At 31.4% G+C, this 22,443-nt stretch overlaps 1 protein-coding gene across 2 annotated transcripts in view; it reads left to right on the forward strand.

Moving 5' to 3' along the window:
- The window catches only part of LOC146999413 (uncharacterized), a 38,141-nt gene extending 16,671 nt beyond the window's left edge, over nt 1-21,470 (forward strand). Inside the window, exons 4-6 of one of the 2 annotated variants that reach the window (XM_085824024.1) lie at nt 2,831-2,948; nt 16,768-16,826; nt 20,666-21,470. In XM_085824024.1, the coding sequence (XP_085680150.1) occupies nt 2,831-2,948; nt 16,768-16,826; nt 20,666-20,771 (283 nt within the window). In that variant the 3' untranslated portion in view covers nt 20,772-21,470. The remainder of the gene's footprint in view (nt 1-2,830; nt 2,949-16,767; nt 16,827-20,665) is intronic. The other variant, XM_085824029.1, reaches the window with a different exon arrangement.
- The last annotated feature ends 973 nt before the right edge of the window (nt 21,471-22,443 follow it).

The raw sequence follows: 22,443 nt of genomic DNA on the forward strand, positions 1-22,443 counted from the left end.
TCCTCATTTTCAGTAAAGAATTCCATTTCATAGGTTAAGGGAATTTCATAAAGTCCAGTATCTTTTTGTTATTATCTTAAAGGTTGCCATTTCTTACCAGTTCAGTTTTTCACCACCATTTTCCATTAATTCTATGAATTATCACTATTCAGGATATTCTGTGTAAGCCTCTCTAGGCTCTTCGTTACTCCATAGGTTATAGAATTACTCTAACATTATAGAATTGGTATTATCTGACCATTCAGGCTTCAAGCAATATTTTGCCTCTTCTTTCAAGCAATATTTTTTCACTTTTCTGCACTATGTTGTCTTGAAAGTGCATCAGCATTTCCATGCAAAGCTCTTTTGTGATGTGGAATTTCCATGTGATATTTTTGTAGTCATGATATCTAGCTAGTCACTTGATTCTCCAGATTTTTGCAGCTATGCAACCAACTTATTGAGGCATGATCAGTGTGCAAGAGGAATTTACAGCCATAGAGATTCTTATGAAAATGTACTATTGCTTTCACAATGGCTAACAGCTGCTTTCTGGTAACACAGTAATTTCTCTCCAGCTTTGAGAGGCTTTTATTAAACTAGGCAATAATATGTTCTTGGTTGCCAATTTTTTGTAAAAGAGCAGGTCCAGTTTTTTCATTACTTGTGTCTGTATCGTGAATAAACTTTTTCCTGCCTGTAGTCTCCCAATAGCTCTCCATCGGACTTCTTCAGGCAAATGATTCCTTGTGATTTTTTCTTAATTTTTCGAAACCAGTGTATATCAGAAAATGTCCATCATTCATGTAAGTTGGATTCAAACATCTGTCTGAAGTAAATTTTTAGTTAAACATTTTGGGAGGAATATTAATGTAAATCTTGCTTTCCATGGCTGATCATCCCATCTGTTCTACCATTCAATCACACTTATGAAACTTCATTTTAATTCCCTGTACTTATACATGATTAAATGCACAATTAAATTAGTAAATCTTCAAGTTCATTTTCTCAACATAAATTTCCAAATATATTTGAATATCACATCGGATTTCAATTAACAATTCAAAATTCAGCAATCATGGTTGAATAGATCAGCTAGTAGACAATTGAACTCATGTTCATGATGTGCTGTTTATATATCAAGTCATGAATCCTATTTCTAGATATATTGATATGGTTCTAATGTACATTTCGAGAATTTTCAAGAAATTGCAGTGCACTGATTACTTGAAAACTCTAACAGATGCTGTTGGATGCCATACTGATATAAAGTGACTGTCAATGTCATTACAAAGAGATTTAAATAATTCAGATACCATTGAGATTGTAACAAGCATTTTTTTTTTTTTTTTTTTTTTTTTAAGGAATAGCACGTCAAAAACTGAGCCCCCCCCCCAAAAAAAACTATTTTCTTAAAGTTTTGAGTCATTATTCAGTAGTTTTTTTATGTTAGGATTCAATGGATTCAAATTAAAAAATTAGTAATAATAATAACATACTAAATATTTGAGTTTGTGAGATCCAAATTTTTTGAAGGTATGAGGGAATTAAGGGTTCAAATATGCTATCCTTAGAAGAAACAAAATACAACTGATGATCCACTTTACATATAAGAATTAAATCAGTTATTTAGGCTTTATCTGTGTGTTTTTGTTCTTGTGTTAACTATATAGAGAAAACTAAACTTTTTTTTTTTTTTTGCAAGATCCTGAAAAGTTGACAATTTGTTTTTAAACAATTTTCCTTTCTCAAATAGTATATATATGTATCAGTTTTGCTTGAATATTCTCCACTGAGCCATCATTCTCCTCAGGTACTTATAATTCCTAAGGAAGAAATAAATCAATAGTGGTACTTAGCTAAATTTTGAAAAATTTAATTTGGTGTGTGAAGAGTGATTTTGAGATACAGCTTTAAACCCAGCAGAATATCAAGTGTTATTTTTAAGTAATAATTCATTTCATAAGTATTAATGTCATGAAAGACATTGCTTTAAAACATTAATTCATGTACTGCCTGAATGTTACTTGAATTACAGTGTTGTGGAAAGAAATATGTATTTATTTCCTTGTATGATATAAAGAAAGTACTGTAATTATGAAAATTTTGGGGTATTATATTTCAGTGGAAATCTATATTTTGATTACTCCTGAAGCCATTTGGGCAATTGTTTTGCATGTACAGACAAAATAAAGGACTATTTTTTCCAAAACATATTATAAAATGGATTCAAAAGGGAATTTTTCGGGATGTCTGTACTTTCGTATGTATGCATGTATCTCGCATAACTCAAAAATGATTAGCCATAGGATGTTGAAATTTTGTATATGGGACTGCTGTAATATCTAGTTATGCATCTTCCTTTTTTATTGCAGTCTTCAGAATCAAACATATCTCCCCCTTACCTGGCTTTAAAGTCCTTAACCAGCATTTAATTGGAGGAATTGTTTAATTAAGTTAAGAGTAATTTGAGGAAATAAATTTAAATGAAGTGGAGCAGAAAATGTGTATACTTTAAGAGGCTGTACAAAGAAGTCATGTGATGTCCACATCAGAGTTTTTTTTTTTTTTTTTTTTTTGCTTTAATGTGTGAGAAGGAGGAATATCCATAAAATATAGTAATATTTTACTGTAATATATGTGTGATGTCTGCATGTTATGTGTTTTTAGTGTTCAGAATGTATCTTATTACAAAATTAGTCAAATATCACGAAAATTAATTAAGCTAAGTATTATTTATTTGATGTGCATTTTTATATATTTATTTATATAGACTATTCTATCACTTTACCAGTTGCAAAAAATTATAACAGAAATTGAATGCACATTACTGAATGTTTTCTTTTAACAGCTTTTCTATATTGTGGGGACCTTGCAATCACATTAAACATTTATGCTCATATCAGAGATTGCCATTTACTGCAGTTTACTTTGGAACAATGTTTTGTACTTTGTACTCAGCATTATGGGTAAGCAATTTTATTTAATTAATACGTTTGGTACAAAAATTCCGCAACAAACCTTGAAAATATATCCGAAATTAAGTTCAGGTCCAAATTTAACAAATTATACATAATTTTAAAGAAAATGTTATACAGAATTTAAAATTTCTTATAGTTTTAAAGTAACAGTATTATTTGGAAAGTTAGGAAAGACAGAGTGGCTCGTGAAAAGCACATTTAACCTATGAAAATTTTAAATTATTGGTACTTACATGTTATCTGTCACCAAACATGTGATTTAGTGTCTGTTATGGATAAGCATGGCATTACAACACACTCACAACATCGATGATTTTGTTCGATGTAACTTCGATTGATTCTCGATAAGCCAGGTTTTATTTTTATGAAGAAGGATATAAATTAACTGCTATTATTGTATTTTCTCCCTTGCATTTTGAAAAAAATAAATAAATAAACAAATATTTGGGACTTACCTTCAACAGAATAGCTATCAATGGATTTTCATCCCGTTGGCCATTGGCAGAAATTTTCATGTAAAGCAATCATTACTGTGGAATTCTCTAAAGCACACCGTAATCCGTAATTGGCAGTATATCTGATTACTTGACTGGTTGACAGTACCTTATTTTCAAAACTATCGTATCCTACCATAAAAAAATGCGTAAGAATTGACATGATATGTACAGCTGAGTGTAGTACAGTAACACAAAATAGTAACAGATTAGAACAATGATTTGTGGGAAGTTAGTACTCTTAATGGAATTTCCGGTAAAATCAAGGAGCCTAACAAAATAATAGAAATCATCAGAAGCCGTTGTACAAGGTGCAAATTAAAGCGGGTTGAATCCTGCTTCTTTAGTAAACAAAAAGGTATCAGTTCCTTCAGAATTCCATAGGGATGAGTGCCGCAACATTGGCAGGCCCTTTGCCAGTTTTCATGATTCAATGATAACCAGCTTTCACAGTTGACAAAATAATATCTAAGTACCAAATTATCTTATCAACCCATTACAGATTTCCCTGGCATCAAAATATTCTCTATAAAAGAATTATTGTTTGCTTTAAGGTTTTTTAATTTTAAGAACTGTATATTACAATTTTGAATTTCAGTTAGTTTTTAGAATGTTATTTGCTAACAGAGTAATTAAGTCTGTTAAAATTATTGCAGTGCATAATGAAGGATTAACTTTCCATCGGATTTATTTAGCTGTCATCATTCGATACTTAGCAGATGTGTTAATAACTTCATTTTAGTAAATACTTCATTTAACTTCATTTTAGTTCACTTATATTTAGTGGTCATTTCATAGTTATGAATTTGATGCATAAATGGCAAATAAGTTGTTCAATAAATGCTTTCATGTAGACCATAAACTAAAGACTGAATAAAAATACCTTAAGAAACTGTAAATTTGTGAAGAACTTTTTCATGAATGAAGAAGATGAATTTAAGAGGCTGTGATTATGTATGATGGGCTGTGGATCAGTGGTGTTAAGTTATCTGAAGCAATGAAACAGTACTGTGTAGAGTTATTAAGTTTTTTGGTACTATTACGTTTTGAGGACCGTAAAAAATTGCAGCGAAAATATAAGCTCAAAAGCGCCAAATCTAGCAAAAGCGCCCATTTAAAAGCGCGCCAAATCTAGCGTACGCGCTGATTTCTGTATCAATTTTGCATTTTAAGCAAGAAGAAAGGAGATGAGGACTTTGGCGAACTCCGTTTCCTCCTCTTCGTGAGAGTTAATTATTGAAACATTTAACAACAAACGTTTTTATAACTTTTATTAAACATTTACAAACATCCATGCCTTCTCCGGGATTCAAACCCGAGCCCTTCGGCACGGCAGGATGATTTCAGATTGCGTAAGTTTAAATAGTTCTATATTTCTTAAAACACCATTAAAATACTAGTTTAATTTTTAAATCCTTTTTTGATATCCTGTGGATTTAACAATTTGGAAATTGCCCATGACGAAAAGTCTGCAATAGAATTTTTTTCAAAGAAAAAGCATCATTCATTATAGAAAATTATGTTCGAACAACCAACGAGATGATTATGCTTTAGCGATAACTCGGTAGCGAAAGAGCGATGAAGGAATCCATTCATTTATGGTTAGCCTTTTCTTATATAAATTATAATAATGATCTGAAATATTTATTCATTCAGTTATGGTTAGCCTTTTCTTATATAAATTATAATAATGATATGAAATATTTATTTACTCTTATGCTTCCATTCAGTTATGTTTAACCTTTTTTATACAAATTATAATAATAAAAATGTATTATATTAAACTAAACATTCATATAAATTAAAACAATAATCTTTAGATAGTTATTTTCTTTATACTTCCTTTCTTGCGTTAGGGTTGCTGCTATTATTTTTGGCAGCACTGGCATCAACAATAGTTTGGCGATTTTTTACTGTCCTCTAAACGGAATAGTACCAGTTTTTTTATGCTGGAAATGTGAAATATGAGCAGTGCCCTCGCCGAGCTGGACCTCTCAAACATGTACCGAGTGTGCTACTGTTATACCATGAAGGCATGCTGGAAGGAGGGAGAAAATATCTTATATACTCTGCCTTTTAAAGGGCAGCTGGGGATTAGGGGATTCAATTGCCAAATCCTGGTCGTGACAAATTATTGTCCACCACCTTTTAGTTTGGGCACCACTGTAAACTCATTAAGTTTTTTTTTTTTTTTCCCTTTCCCTGGAGATGTGAAAAATTAGCAGTGCTCACCGGGACTCGAACTTGGACCTCTCGAATGCGTGCCGAGTGTGCTACTGTTACACCATGAAGCCATGCTGGAAGGAGGGAGAAAAATACCTTGTAACTTTCTTTGTCATGTAATAAAGGAGTTACATATGTCTGATGCAATTACAATCAAAGATTTAACTCACATTGTATGTAATGTACCACAGCAACAATCTCAGCTCATGGAATAGGTTAGTTATGGTATGGGTTTATATCTCAGCACATGGAATAGCTCATTTACATTGTAAAAGAAAAAATGAGTATGACCAAATTTATAAATGTGCTTGAAGGAAAAATGTTTCCTTCAACTTTTTCAAAAATGCTTTCAAGGCAATAAAGGCTTCTTTCAGGATGATGATGCTCCATGGTATCAGGCACCAGCAACAAGTAGATAGTTTTTTCTAAATCAATTCAAAATGTGCAGAGTTCTGCCCATTTTCGGTATCTCAATAAAATTGAAAGTATTTGGATAATACAGAAACAAAATGTCAGTTTAATAAATTCATGCAATAAAGTAGATCTAAGTAAAGTTAATGCATGCAATAAAGTAGATCTAAGTAAAGCTAATCCATGCAATAAAGTAGATCTAAGTAAAGCTATGATTTAGTACTGGTATCATCTAATTACAATGAAAGATCTTCACAAGCATGTGAATAGTGTGCCCAAGTAATGTGTGTTAGCAAGGAAGCACAAAGGTTTTCCAGTTAAATACTAGTAACCTATATAGCTTGAAATATTTTTTTAATTCACTTATTAATATAAAATGTTTGATATTCTTAAGATTATTTAGAATCTACAAAAAAATGTTTGTATTTGCTTGACATTTTCTTCCATTTTCTATGCATGATTAATGAGAAATTTGCTATTTTAGATCTTGAAAATTTTTTGAATTCTCTATAAAATTGTCTCAAATTGATATAGTATTTAGTAGCATTAACATTTCAATTAATTTTTGAAATAGGTTTAAATGCATAAAATATGTGCTTTCATTAACTGTTGCAGAACTTTTGCACCAAGCTATATTTTACATTCATTATTTTTTTTTAAATCAAAGATTTTTTTAAAGCTTCTTTAGCAAACACAAAAGGTTATGGTTAACTGGAACATGAATGAATGAAATATACTGTTCATTTTATCGAGACAATTTATGCATATGTAGGAGTGGATAATCATAAGTGGTTATGAGGAATCTCTATTCATTGAAGTGTGAGTCTGAGTTACATTTAGATTTTGTTATGATCAAATCAATTATATTATGATACAGAGTTTATACATGATTCAGATGTTTATTGTGCATTGCAAATATTGCATAACAGTGAGTAATTTGTAATATGAAAGCTCTTTATGTCTAGAAAAGATTAAACTTAAATGATAAAATAAAAAATTGATACTTTTCCATTTTACCAGCGCAGGAGATAAGGTCACTAATAATGGTACAACTGATGCCAAACAGAATTTCTCGCTGGTAACCTTTTACTCCTCATTTTCAAAACAAGTCGCAGCCATTTCTTATCCGATTGATTGTTTCTTTCAATACTGGCATACCAGACAGTTCAACTTTATGACCTAAGGCCATTCGCAGGTGGTAATTAAGTCAATTAGAATGCAATCACACAGCTCACCCAATGGCGAAAATATAGGAAAGGCAAAGTCAAGGGTTAAATTCATCAATTCTAATGAGAATGCACTAGCAAAGTAAAGCACTGCAGTTTTACATAATTTCTGAGTAATCTATTCGTATGAATTGAAATAATTCTTGCATTTTAACTTGTATTCCAAATTAGATAATTACTGAGAGAATTAGTTTTTTGTAGCATAGTGTGACGTTACAGCTACTAGCCCCCCCCCTCCACGCACGGGCACAGGTGCTGAATTATAACTTCCTGTTTGTTTGCAGACGAAATGGACCATACCTGCAAAAAGCAGGACTGCAGATAAAACCCCCTGGGAGTTTCCGGACACAAGGAACTAATTATATTTCTCTTCGCAGATAACAAAACGAGTGAAATCTTTGTGTAAGAGTTCTTCATGTGATTTTTGAGGTGACAGGACGCATCTTTTACGTTCTAAACCACGCCAGTGGTTTCTGTAGAACAATAGATTTTTTTTTATGCTGTAACTACAGTAAAAAGGACGCCTTTTTGCGTCCAATCTGCGTTAGCGGATATTGTATGATTTAGGGCTGTAATGATCAGTTTATTTTTATGTTTTAATCAAGAAATCTATTTTAGTTTATCAAATAAATAATTTAAAAGACAACCTGTCTTTCTCTCACCCGACACGGGTGTCCTGACATTACAGCTATAATAAATGGTGGCAGCGGTTCAGATAAGAAAATCCATGCAGAAATTACAGACCATCAGACTCTAAAAATTCATCTCAAGATTATGGGACAGTCATTGTCCGGATATCAACAGTGTTTTGCAGATATTTCAGACCGTCAGGTTCTGAAGTGCAGCACGAAAAGTTACGAACGTCAGTTCGAAAAAGTGATTATAGCTCTCCGATGCGACGAGATGAGAAAATCCATGCAGAAATTAAAGACCGTCAGGCTCTAAAAATTCATCTCAAGATTGTGGGACAGTCATTCTCCGGATATCAACAGTGTTTTGCAGATATTACAGACCGTCATGTTCTGAAGTGCAACACGAAAAGTTATGAACATCAGTTCGAAAAAGTGATTACAGCCCTCCGAAGCGGTGAGATAAGAAAATCCATGCAGAGATTGCAGACCGTCCGAGTCTGAAAATCATCTCGAGTTTGTAGGACAGCCATTGTCCGAAAATCATCAGTGATTGCAGATAGTACAGACCACCAGGCTCTGAAGTGCAGCACGAATTTACGAACATCCGTTCGAAAAGTGATTTACAGCTCTTTGAAGTGGGGAATAGAATCCACGAAGAAGTTACGGACATCAGTCCAGAAAAAGAGGAACGACAGTCTCCTGAAATAAGCTCATCTTTAAGCGCGGTGATAAAGGTGCTACTTGTGCGATCATCTTTTGTGTTCGAGAAAATTTACTGCAGTGAGCGTGTGGGACAATCATTGTCCGAAGATCATCAGATCATTGTGATGTGTAGAGTATTGAAAAAGTGATATGTGGGTGATCACCCTTGTGATCGAGAAAATTTAGATCATCAGATCTTGTGTGTGTGCGATATAGTTGCCTGGATCATAAGTGTCCATAAAATCTTAAATTGTGAGAAAGCAAAGTTGTGACGGCATCCGGTTTTGCATCGCAACCATTTCAACTCTCCAATCCAGATGGGTAAGTACCTTGGATTTTTATATTGAGGCAGTAAAGTAATTTAATTTATTTCTGTAAATCAGTATGTAAGTTCACATAACTGTTTTAAGTCAACTTGCTCCTGTAAAGCTTAAAGAAATGTGCTTTTTGGGTTTTATGTTACAATAAGAAGTATAAAATTTAGAATTTAAACCTGTGTTAATAGATTTTTTTTAATATCTGAAATGTTAATGTGTTGTGCTTAAATTAAACTTATATTTTGGATTGTGTAAAGGAGTAGAATTACTGTAACTTGAAGGTTTTAATGTTAGGTGGCATTCTGACATATCATTTCTAAGACGTTTTGAATGTTATAAATATTAGAATTTCAGTTAAAGTGTGTCAAACTTTTATTTGTGTAAGAACTGAGATTTTTTCTTTTCTATTGAAAGAGTAAAAGGGGAATGATAAAACCCCCAGTATCTTTCCTTTTAACTGTTGTCATATTAATTAGGTATTGTGTAATTTATTGTATTTCTGAATGCATATTTTAACATATCCCAAATTTTGAGGAAAGTATATTGTATTATCATAAGCAAGTGTGTTTTACGCAACTGAATTTAAAGCTTTTAAGAGAATAATATTATTTGTAGTTTCATACGTCCTCAAGTAGACAACTTTTGTTTTTATTTTTGAATGCATAATATGCATATTATAGTGTAAACTGTCTTGTTTTTGTCTAACATCTGTAAAATAGGTTGTGAAAAAAATTAGAAAAGTTTAATTTTTACTCTCTCTTGTGAAAATGATATCTGTTTAAATCAATTGTATGTATCGGTAGTGTGAGGGAGCTAAAATTGTTAGGATCATAATTTTGGTTATATCATGGCATTCTTAGCAAAAGTTAGGAAAGAGGATCTTAAATCCTTGGCTGAAGAGTTAAGGGAAAACGTTAGCCCTGAACTTAGGATATTGGATTTAAGACAGCTGATTATGGGAAATGAATCCTATGAGGAGGAACTAGTGAAAGGCCTGTTAGAAAATATCACTTCAACGAGGCTTGAGAGAGAAAAAAAGGAGCAGGAGAGAATTAGGAAGGAAGAAGAAGAGAGGCGAGAAAGAATTAGGAGAGAAGAAGAAGAAAGGCAGGATAGAATTAGAAGAGAAGAAATGGAATTTGAATTATCCAAGTTACGTTTACTAGCCGCTAACGGAAATGACTCTGGAAATGGTGAGAATCAAGAAAATGGACTAAAAAAAAAGCCGATACCATCTAAAAAAAATTATGCCAAAATTTGATCCTGAAGAGAACGATATCAGAGTGTATCTAGTCATGTTTGAGCGCCAAGCAAAGCATGCGAATCTTCATTAATCAGAATGGGTTTCGGTTTTATTGACAATTTTGCCAACTGACATAGTTCAGCTGATTATGCGAGAACCAGAACAGCAGGCTTATGATTACGTTTATATAAAAGGGATACTGCTTAAAAGGTTCAAACTTAGTCCAGAAAAATTTCGCATCAAATTCGTGCAATCTCAGAAACACCCCCAAACCACTTGGAGAGATTTTGCCTTTGAATTAAGGAATTATTTTGAAGAATGGATTGCAGGTTTGGAAGTTACGGATTTTGAACTTTTAAAGGATCTCATAATAACGGACCAAATGAAGCGTCTTGTAAATGCCAAAGTGCGGCAACATTTTATTGACGAATGGTTGAAGATAACGACTCCAGAGAAATTAGCGGAAATGCTGGAAGAATATGAAAATGTGCGTGAACCCTGGAAGAAGATCTCTCCTGTTCATAGTTCGGAGTCACAAAGGGGAAAAACAAATAATTTAAATTCGAGGGATCCACAAAGTTATCACCAGTCTGGAGGAGAAGCTAGATATGCCTCTGACAGAAAGGAACATCTCCGAAATCAGGATGAGCGTCAATTTGATATGAGAAAACCACTTAAGTGTTATTCTTGTGGTTCAACCCAACACTTAAGGCCTCAATGTCCGGAAATTAAAAGGGATCTCAAAACTCCGTTTATTGTAAATAGAGTCCAGGAGATTGAAGAAGATTGTTTAGCCCCGTATCTAACGATGGCTAAAGTGAACGGTTTTGATCTTCCAGTTTTGAGAGATACGAGGTCATGCATTGACGTAATATGCAAGAAATATCTCACTCCTTCGATGCTGACGGGCGAAGCTGTTTGGGTCAAACCTCCGTTTGACGCGACCCCAATTTGTTTACCCTTAGCACACGTCAAAATAGAAGGAACTTTTGGCCAAGTAACAACAAAAGCAGCGGTCATTCGAAATGAATTGGAAATTATCTGTTAGGAAACAGAACCGCCAAAAAATTAGCAGTAGATCAACACGATAAACTTTTCTTTCAGGTGAAAACAGGTATTCGAGCTCCAAGTCAATCAAAGAATGAAATGGGGAAAAGTTGTCCACTGGAGTCTGAACGCGGCGAACTCGAACCCTCAAGCGAAGTTTCTCCCCTCATTATAGAAAGGGGTAAAGTCTTGTCTCAAACACAAAGGATAGAGAAAACCAATTTCTTTCTGCCTGAAACGAAAGTGAATGAACTATCACTGCCTATAATAGAATATTCTTTTATAGCGGACCTACAAAAGAAAAGCGACATTGTAAAGCCATCTTGTGACTTAGTTGCGTTAAACGATCACAGTAACTCTTTGGGAAAGGTGTACAAGTTAAGAATTACCTTTTCGGTTCGGCACGAACAAGAAACTGTAGATAAGCTAAATGACGTTTCGTACCAACCAGACTCGGGAGGTTTGCGAATGCCTAGAAATTCCGTAGGAGAATTGCCGAAGACCCCTAGTAGTGTAAATTTACCAAGGAAAGTAGAAGAATCCCCATTTTATCATTTATCTATACTAGTGCCTGATACTGAATGGTCAAAGGGGATTAAATATAGCTACTTCATGAATGATGTAAATCCAACTTGTAATGAAGTAGTTTTTTTTTTTTTTATGTTAAAGCCAAATTAAATGTACATGTTTATATTGAGGTTAAATGTAGTAGTTCTCATTCAGGTGTTGGGTTACTATTAAGAGTTTATCACAAACAGAAAATTAGAAATCTACAAAGTCTGAAAAAGCCTGGCTAGATATATAATTAATATTAAACTTAAGAATGTATGTTGTATATTCCATTTTCAGAAAACTATACGTTCTTTATTTGTAAGTGTATAATTTAGTTCTCACTATTATGTTGAATATATGTTTTTTTACTGGCCTCAATATAGTTCTTGTTATATATTATCCTTGGTACTTAGCCCAGTGTTGCTGTAAAATGTATTAATGCTAATAACTGCTAGTTTACTTTGAAAACTTGCTGTGGTAGCTACCGGGAATTGGAGTTCTGAAAACCCCCGCCTTCCGGGAAGAAAAGGGGTTGTGACGTTACAGCTACTAGCACCCCCCCCACGGGCACAGGTGCTGAATTATAACTTCCTGTTTGTTTGCAGACGAAATGAACCATACCTGCAAAAAGCAGGACTGCAGATAAAACCCCCTGGGAGTTTTCGAACACAAAGAACTAATTATGTTTCTCTTCGCAGATAACAAAACGAGTGAAATATTTGTGTAAGAGTTCTTCATGTGATTTTTGAGGTGATAGGACGCATCTTTTACGTTCTAAACCACGCCAGTAGTTTCTGTAGAACAATAGATTTTTTTCATGCTGTAACTACAGTAAAAAGGACGCCTTTTTGCGTCCAATCTGCGTTAGCGGATATTGTATGATTTAGGGCTGTAATGATCAATTTATTTTTATGTTTTAATCAATAAATCTATTTTAGTTTATCAAATAAATAATTTAAAAGACAACCTGTCTTTCTTTCACCCGACACGGGTGTCCTGACGTTACGGTAGTTTATGTGAGATAAGATCACTTGGGGTCATGTGATATGAACCAGCGAATCAGGATGTTGTACCATGAAAGCATAGTAAATTCTTAAATTAATGTCTTTTAACAAATTTATTGTCTTTATTTATTGGCTTTTTTACAAAATTTTAAACAACATTAAAATGTTTATACCTTCAAAATAAAAAATTTTTAGAACTAACATTTGTCAACACTTTTTATGTGTGTACTGTGTGTTGTTGCCAATAAAGTCTGCTTGGAGAGATTTGTGCTGGCGAAATGGAGAAGTACCAAAAAATCTAATGTCCGATATATGTTATCTTGAATTAAGACACAATAACACGCCGAATAAATACTAATTCAGAAAACAAACAACAAAAATCAGCATTATATTTACAAAATTTTCACAGTAACTAGTCCTGTGAAAATTTTGTAAATATAATGCTGATTTTTGTTGTTTGACTTCTGAATTAGTATATGTTATCTTGGTTTGTAAGCACTGACAGTTGTCTTAACAGCTATGATTTGAAGTGTAAAATGCAATCTGAAAATTCAGCAAATTTTCTGTTTCTAAACTGCCTACTTTCGAACCACAAAAGCGATTCTTTTAGTAAAGAAACATTACATATCAAAGATTATCAAATAAAGTTTTTATTACAACATATATTCTTCCAAGTAAGTCTAAAATAATATTTTTTTAGAACAATAAACTGAAATTAAATATTGTTGCCACTCACATATTAATAAAATATCATTAGTATTTATTTTAAACTAACATGCTTACTTTAAAATAAGTAAATACTTAACATCAAGGCTGATGAATAATTTATCAAAAGTGCAAAAGAGAAGCAGAATAATAAACTGCAAGGAAAACGCATAAAGAATAACAACAATCGAAAGATCCTTATATTAAAACTGAAGTGGATATTTTATGTTAATCTTTTACCAATAATAAACTTTAAACTCTTTAAATAAGATTAGATGACATGATGTCTTAAGGAAAGAACATAACTCGTTTATTTTTCATCAAAATCAAATCAAATCAAATAGTCTACCAGTTGTTGCTATCTTACAAAAATTAAAACATACAGAAATTAAAGATAAGCTGAAGAGGAAACATAGAGGATGCTACAAGACTGTCTATCAATTGCAAAAGAATTATATGTTAATGGGTTATTGCTAAAAAATGAATTTTGGCTTGAAAAATGATTATCCTGAATTTCAAAGCTACAGATAGAGTGATTACTACATTGGAAAATTAGATACTTACATATTAGTGCAACCACCTTAGTAGAATTTGCCAAATATTCATAATGTATCAAACTCTGTTAACCATGTAGATAACTATTTTTCAATTTAGCAGTATCACCATTTTCAAGTGTGATTTCTTTTTGTTGCATTCCAAATTCTCTGTTTTTTTAGACAAATTATGATATTTTTTGCCTTTTACGTTCTAATTAAGTTCAATTTTCAAAATGTGCTTGTGAAATCTGAAATCGAATTAATTGCAATAAAATTTCTCCAGAAATACAGCTTTTTGAGTGCAAGATCACTAAAGGGAATAATTACTTTGAATCTATTCTTAAAGCAGTTATGCATAAAATTTTCACTTGTACAAAAAGAAACAGAACTCCCTTGTATATTGAGTCATATTTTAGGGTAAGCACCTAATTAAAATATAAATTATATATGTAATAACGTATATGTTAGTAATAAATATTTTTTTTTTTTCAAATAAAAGATTTTGTTATTTTATTACTGTAAAAAAATTGCCAAATTATGTCAAGGTGGTTACACTAATGCATAAGTACCAAAAATTAGATATGAAATAAAATTTAAGAGTACACTTGGTGAAAAGACACTACCATTCTACGGAATACAAAACACAATTATCCAGTCCCACAAAAAAAAAAAAAAAAAAAAAAAAATTCAAAGTGTTATTCTGCAAAGCATATGTCTATTCCACTCATAGACAGGCAAATAATTTCTGTGTTTTCAAATATTAAAAGAAAGGAGAACCAAATCCAATCATTATGTGAAAAATTTGTTCAACTATAAATATTTTCATGTTAAATGTACAACAAAAAGAGGGTTCTGAGTTCACTGTGTATATACTTGTGCCTACCACCATAAATCTATCACACTTGGCTAGCAATCCTTCATAGTATATGTAACATGTATGCATGATCAATTTATTAATGAACTGCTGATGCATCATGGTGTATTGAAATCCATTTTATTGAAATGTTGCCAAATGTCCAGGACCATATGTCAGCATATGCTTCTCCACATGTGATGGCCTCTAGGGAATGTATGCATAGTATCACAACCCTCCTATTTTCTTCCAGAGGAATAGATATTTAAATAATTAAATTGAAATATTTATAAGCTTACTAATAAAATGCGAAATAAAATATTAAAGTAATATAACAAGTTAAATTTAATGTTCATTTTAAAGATAACCAATATCTCTGTTTTCCATCTTAGACTTTAATGTAACAAATGCTTTTTGATAGCTGCTATTGGTAATGTAAAAAATTTGATATAATGATTACTGCTACTTCCTTGAATTCTGTATTAAATTAAATAAAACAAAGTCAATTAAAATCTATTGAAACTCAAAATAATCCGTACTTACCTAGTTTTCCATTGACTATGAATGTTGGCAGAGATTCTGCCTTATTTGCCCTGCTTATTCTGAAAATCTGAAGGGAAAAAATCACTCTTTATTTAATTAGACAGTCAATTAAATTATGCTGTTTGGCATAGACCATATTATGAAATTAATATTTGTTTGTCAGTTTTTTTTTCCCTTGTATTGATGTTATTTATCAATTTCCCAATAAAGTCCCATTAATACAAAACATTCAGAGTGCAAGGAAAAGCAGAGAAATTGTAGGTAACATATATCCTTCTGTACGAAACTAGATTGGCCTATAAGGATTACGTAAAACCCAATCCAAGGTCTTGGATTTAGCTCTAGTAATAAACAGCATCATGCTTATCCGCTATTGGTGCTAAATAACACTGCTCGGTGACAGTTTTTCTTATCAAAAAGGTTAAAAGTATATAAGTATCAAATAATGTTAATGAAAAGAGTAGTCATGTTTAATATTTTTAATCTGTATGATACGTAAATTATAAAAATTCAAATTCCAGAAAAAATTTGATACTTCTGATCAAAATTTCTTATAATTGTATATTGATATTTGAAACAACTATCATCCATGCAAAGACTAATATTGAGAGCTGTTGCCATTTTGCTTCATAGAATATTTTTCCCTCTATTCGTTATTATAAGTGCAACTAATTAAACATTTAAAAATAATATGCAATCTGATAATCTACCTTCTAATAATTTTTATTTATGTTTTATTTTTAGTCATATGCCTAATTCATATTTAACAACATTTTCATTATTAGTGTAATTAATAAAAATTATTTATATGCCTATGCTTTCAGAAATGTAGCTACAAAATAATTAGTTGTGTACTTTATTAAGTAATCAGTTTGGTGCATTTTTGTTTAGTTGTTGCTGTGAATGTTCATAAAGCATTGCACCAAAGTAAATTATTGCAAAATTTCATTGCGATAATTTACAAATTTCACAAGTTTCTTATTTTGGATTTCTCAAGATAGGATTGAGAAAAATCACTAATTTCAAATACTGTTTAATCTAAATGAAATTATAAATTTCCAAAATGAATTATGTCTGCTGATGACTATTTCCTAATTTGTTCTGAAATAAACTGCATGAATAAAATTGTGTTATAACTTATTATGTCCATGAACCTTTTTTTTTATGGAAATGCATGGAAATTTTCATTTTTAAATAAATAAAGGGTAATGAATATATTTTAATATATATTTTTACTCTGATAGTGTCACACAAAAAGTTTTTTTTTTTTTTTTTTTTTTTCTTCCCATGTCTCAAGAACTTTTTTTTTTTTTATTTAGATCAAAAGCACTGGACTCACAGCCATTTGTGCCATATGCCAAGTGGTAGCTTTACTTTGGTATGCTTTTATATATATATATATATATATATATATATACAAAATGGTCTTCACAAAATTATAAGCATTTAATATCTTTTACCCTTTTTCAAAAGGCATTTCATTTCACTTTTCAAATGCTATTCCATTTATTTAGGAAATAAAGTTCCTTTTAAATTTTATAATGCTTAAAATTTCCTCAATTTCAGTAATGACTTATTTTGGGCTCAAGTCTCACTACAAGACCCAAAGTACTAATATAATAAATACTAAGTGCAATATGTAATATTTTGCTGTGGTCCAAAACTATCAGGAATGATTCTGTGAAATACAAGATTTCTTATTGGTCAATATTCAAGGTATCCCCTTCAAAAAAATACCCCACTAACTAACTGCATTGTACTTATGCGAGTGTACTTTTTCTGCCATCGAAACATATTGTTGCATGTGTACAGGTTCATAATATATTCGTTACATGAAGAACCGATGGTAACTTGATTAAATTTATTTTCCCAAAAGAAGCGGACCCACCAGCGGCCGAGCAGTAAAGTCGCTGAACACTGGTTGTTCGATCCGAGGTTCAAATCCCGTAAACGGGCTGGCTGCATGGGCATTTTCATGGTTTTCCCCATGTGTAACGTGTATACGAGCCAGTTTCCCTTAGAAAGTCCTCCACGATGGCATCCCTCCCCTTAGGCAGATAGCCCTCGAGGCTTTGCCATAATCACACACACACACGAAAGAAGCACTTTACAGTTCATAACTTTCTACAAATGTACTTGTACAGCTCTTCTCAGTATAACAGAGGAGTCTATAGTTACCACTTCAAACTACTCAGGATGTTAAACACAAGATCAAAGCTCACACTGAGATCTCCGATTACTCCGAAGTGTGCTCTGATCTGAACACTGATGGTTTTCCCAGTTTTATATAGTTTTCCCCTGGCCATAGAAAAATTTGCAGTACCTTCATTTCTGGAAATTATTGCAAGGCATATACAGTTAAAGTTACATATACGAATATGGTTACAGTTATTCATTTGCAGTAAAAATTACAGTGTACAGGGAGGAGACACAAATGTTGCCACGTCGTTGCCAAGCTTAGTGACTTTTGACGACAAAAAGTAGTTGCCAAAACCATCAGCAGCTTTGCGCTATCTTGCAAATTTGGCACTTAAACTTGACAGCAATTAAAATCTGTCAGTGTTAAATAGACTTGCCCCTGTAACCTTATTTTTCTGGCAATGCTTCACTGTTGAAGCCTTTCATTTTACATTATGCAAGAGATACTACAATTTTAAACACAATTTCACCAAAATTATACACATGTACACAAATTTCATAACAATCTCATATTGTATTAATTTATTTTTGCCCTTTAGTATTTTGGCTTCAGATTTTCTTTTATTGCATTAATAAATTCAGAATGATGACACAAAGCAGCAGTTTTAACCATGCATGGTATCATATCAAGCGAATACTGAATTTGTTGAATTTTTGGCTGAAGATCCATGAGGAACAAGCATACTGTGACCGAATGCATTATTGTTGTGCAAAATCTGTTAGTTGCCATGCCTCAGTTCAGGTTATTTTTTATGAATTCCTTCATACAAATGCCACAAAACATTCAAATAATAATTTTTGTTAATAAATTGACCAGCTGCTAGAAATTCATATTGCGCTGTAATTGAAGACAAAAGTGAGCATTACATTGATTTTCGACCAACTTTGATCTTTTCAGTTTTGCATCACATTTTGATTGCTATTGGCTTTCATTTTTTTAATATGACAAAGATAAAAATAAAATGAATAAAAATACCAAATTTTCAATAGATGAAAATTATCACGCATAAAATATTTAGTGCAAAAATTATATGTAATTCAATAAATTTAAACCAGCTGGTTCTATCATAAATGTAAAACAAGTAGGATAGGCATGTTCTGAAGGAAAAAAAAAAAGTGAAAAAGTGTGCAAGATATTAGTCTGTAAGGAATGATCTGGATATATTAGCACACAAACATTTGCCAACTTTAGCATTCTGTATACAAGTTTTTCCAACTGAATCTCAATTAAACCCATACAAGATTCAGTTATTGTAAGAAGTAATTTCAATATTTAATTGAATGCTAATTTATTTCTGAAAAAAATATTTGAGTGCTTCTCTAAGTTTGAAAGCATTTTATATACAGATGAGGCTCACTTTCACCTCAATATTAAGTTAATAAACAGAATTGCTAATACTAAAATAACAAAGTTCTCAAGTCAAGTACCAAAAATCACTTTATTTGCCTAAAATGTTAGTGGTCATATCATTCAAAGGCATAATGGCCTATAGTTATTTGATGATGATCTAAAAAATAATGTTACTGTCACTTTTGCTAAATATGAATTTTTGGCACCATATTTAAATGTTATGAAAAGATGCAAAAGGATGATGCCTGTCATTAATCAAATATCCACATGGTGAAAAAAATGTTCCCCAGTAAATTGATTTCTTGTAAAAGTGATATCTCATGGCATCCAAGCAGAGCCGGATTTAGACTTGATAAGGCCCTAAGCTGTTTGGGATATGGGGCCTTTATAAGTCCATATAATATATGTCAGTGCCAAATATGATTTTCAGATACTAGAGGTTTTTTTGGGGGGGGCCAAGAAAGCAGTAGCCCTAAGGTATAGCTTGTACGTAAATCCTGTACTACATCCAAGAGTTTGAATCCTTCTCCTACCAACTTCTTATAGGGTTTCTTAAATGTTATGTATGAAAAATTAAACTAATGAAAAAAACACAACTGAAATAAAATTTTCATAATGAAATATCTACAGTTCAGCACACCACATCTCAATCCTGTTTTCCAAAGCCTACATGCTTGGCTGTGAGATTACCAAAGGTAAGATGGCATTTTGAACATAATTGCTAAATAAAATTGAAAACATCTTGAAAAATAAATTACCTGATATGTTTATTATCTTCAGTAAAAGCATAAAAACTAGTTAATTTTAATTTCTAAAAGCTTAAAAATGTATGGTCTACCCTGTATATGAATTAGTCCCCCCTTTTAAATTAAAAACTCTTAAACTGAGAGAGTCATTCCTTCTGATGTGTAGCCTTACTATAATAAGTTCAGTCCAAAAATATGATACAACGTAGCAACAGTGAAATAAATGTTAAAATATTTCATTTGGAACTAAGATAGTTTTAGTTGCATAGTTTTTCTATTACTCTGCACCAAAGTTGGCAAGTTTCTTCCGCAGCGGAAAAACCAGCTAAAAGAAATGGAAGTACCCAATTTTTAAACTATTTCATTTTTATGTTTTATTCATATGTAGAACTGTAATATTACTAATTTAAATATATTTGTATTCTTTATAATTTAAGTAGCCTAATTTTTAATCTGACAATAACCTTGTTTTTGAAAAATGTACCTTTTGTTTTCCGGGGGGGAGGGTTAGTTTGTGTGTGTATTTGCTGTGAGATTTGCTTTCACCATTTGAATTTTTAGATAGATTCTGAAACTGAATTTCAAGTAACTGAATCAGTAAGTATTTTTGTAAGTTTTTTTCAAACTGAATCAGTAAGTATTTTTGAAAGAAAAAAAGAATTGTAATGCATAGATTTTTTTTTTTTTTTTTTTTTTTTTTTTTTTTTGTGAAAGAGCAGAAATTTTTTAATTATGTTGCATTTTATTTTAGAAATAATAAAGCATTTATTTTCAGTAAGTTCAATTACTCAGTAAATATATTAGCTGTCCCATTGAGTGGATCATTGTTAATTTCTTCTACTGTTCTGGAAGAAACCCAACCCTGTTTCTGCACACAAACATGATAATTGACATATTAAAAGCATTTTTATTCATTTGCAGGTATGTTGTAAGTTACATTCCAGGTGGTCAAACTGGACTGAAATTCTTCACACGCATTTGTACTTCAGCTGTGACTAGAACATCAAGCAGAATGCTTCCTGTTTAATAAACTTGTTTCCTTAGTTGTGTATTTATTTGGACTGTGCATATGAATTAATAACTCCAAAGTATGAAGATGTTTTATTTATTATTATTATTATTATTATTATTTTGCTTAAATGAAGACTTATTTTTTTTAAAATGCTGAAATTTCTAAATTGGAATAATTAAGGCATGTTTTTGATGGTATTATTGCATTTCGGGAACAAAAACTGCATTTTTTTATCAGATCTTGTATTATGTATGTAAACTATAAAATACAACTTCTTTGTGTGCAAAATATTTTAAGATAAATGCATTTTTAACATCAGGTTTTATTACTAGAAGTTTTGAACAAATATTCATTATATATATATATCTTTAATTCTATAATAGTTAATATATGTCTATATATATATTTATTTTTAATTCTATAGTATTTAATATAAGTGTATTTATAGAGAGAGAGAGCTTTATATTAAATATTATAGAATAGAGATGCATCCAAATTATATATATATATATAATTTGGATGTATCTCTGGGGAGTGTATAATTTTATGATGTCACCATAAAAACATTTTGTTTCTAAATTAATGCACAATAATTTATTTTTAGTACACTTTTAAATAGAATATTTTGTTGTTAATAAATTTATGCTATGATCTAATATGATGTATTATATAGAGAGAGTTGAGATCAATAAACTTAGTATTATTATTTTGCTATTTGTTTTTGAATATGCATATATTTTTTAATCATTTTGAGATTAATCAATATATATTTTGCCATATGATGTTTCTTTAATTCATGTCTCTCATCTAAAAGTCCTTCATAAAAAGTCACTAAGCAACCACAATTTTCTTTGCTATAAAATCATGGGAATATTTTTCCTTTTAGTTTAAATCTGCTTACATTTGAAAATATTACCTAATTTAGTTGTGAGAATTTTAAAATCGCATATGTATTGCCATGAATGGTAGCTATCTGTATTTGTGTCAGGATAAATCACAATAGATGCTTGCACAGTGGTGTTCAAAATTAAACTAATTTTCACATTTCTTGATTATCTCCAGGATTAATGAACAAATTTTAATGAAGAGCATTTCATGCAAAGTGAAAAGAATATACATATAATTGTATAAAAACTTGCTACGTTATGTTCACGAATTCACAATTCTATTTTTCACGAGTTGGGAGAGCATCAATTAAACAAGAATATACTATTTCAAGAGTCAATATACAATTTTCATGTAAAGACTCAACTTGAAAATAAGAACTTCCAGTTGAAACACAGAAATATTTAATGAAGAGCTTATGTACATTATTTACATTAATCAAAACACAAATTTTGCATATAATATAAATTTCCCCATCATAGGGCCAAGATTAGGTTATCAAGAACAATTATTATAATTGTTGATTGCCGCTATGTGGCCAAGAACAGATCATTTCAAGCGTCGCACTCAAGCTAAACTAAAAGAGTTATTACAGTTATTACATTCTTTCTCTGCCGCCAGTCACGTGACCTAGTCAGGGACAGACGATAAATAATAAAAGAAAAACTGAATCCACTGGAGGGAAAAAGAAATAATTTCAACAAACTCCCCCCGATGAACAATAGGTTCATCATAAATTTAACTAACTATTACAATATTACTATAACAATAAGAAACAAATAAAATTTACTTACATATACAG

This window comes from Stegodyphus dumicola, chromosome 1 (assembly GCF_044657685.1).
Source record: "Stegodyphus dumicola isolate Sdum_Otavi_A_Nest chromosome 1, ASM4465768v1".
NCBI classification, from domain to species: Eukaryota; Metazoa; Arthropoda; class Arachnida; order Araneae; family Eresidae; genus Stegodyphus; species Stegodyphus dumicola.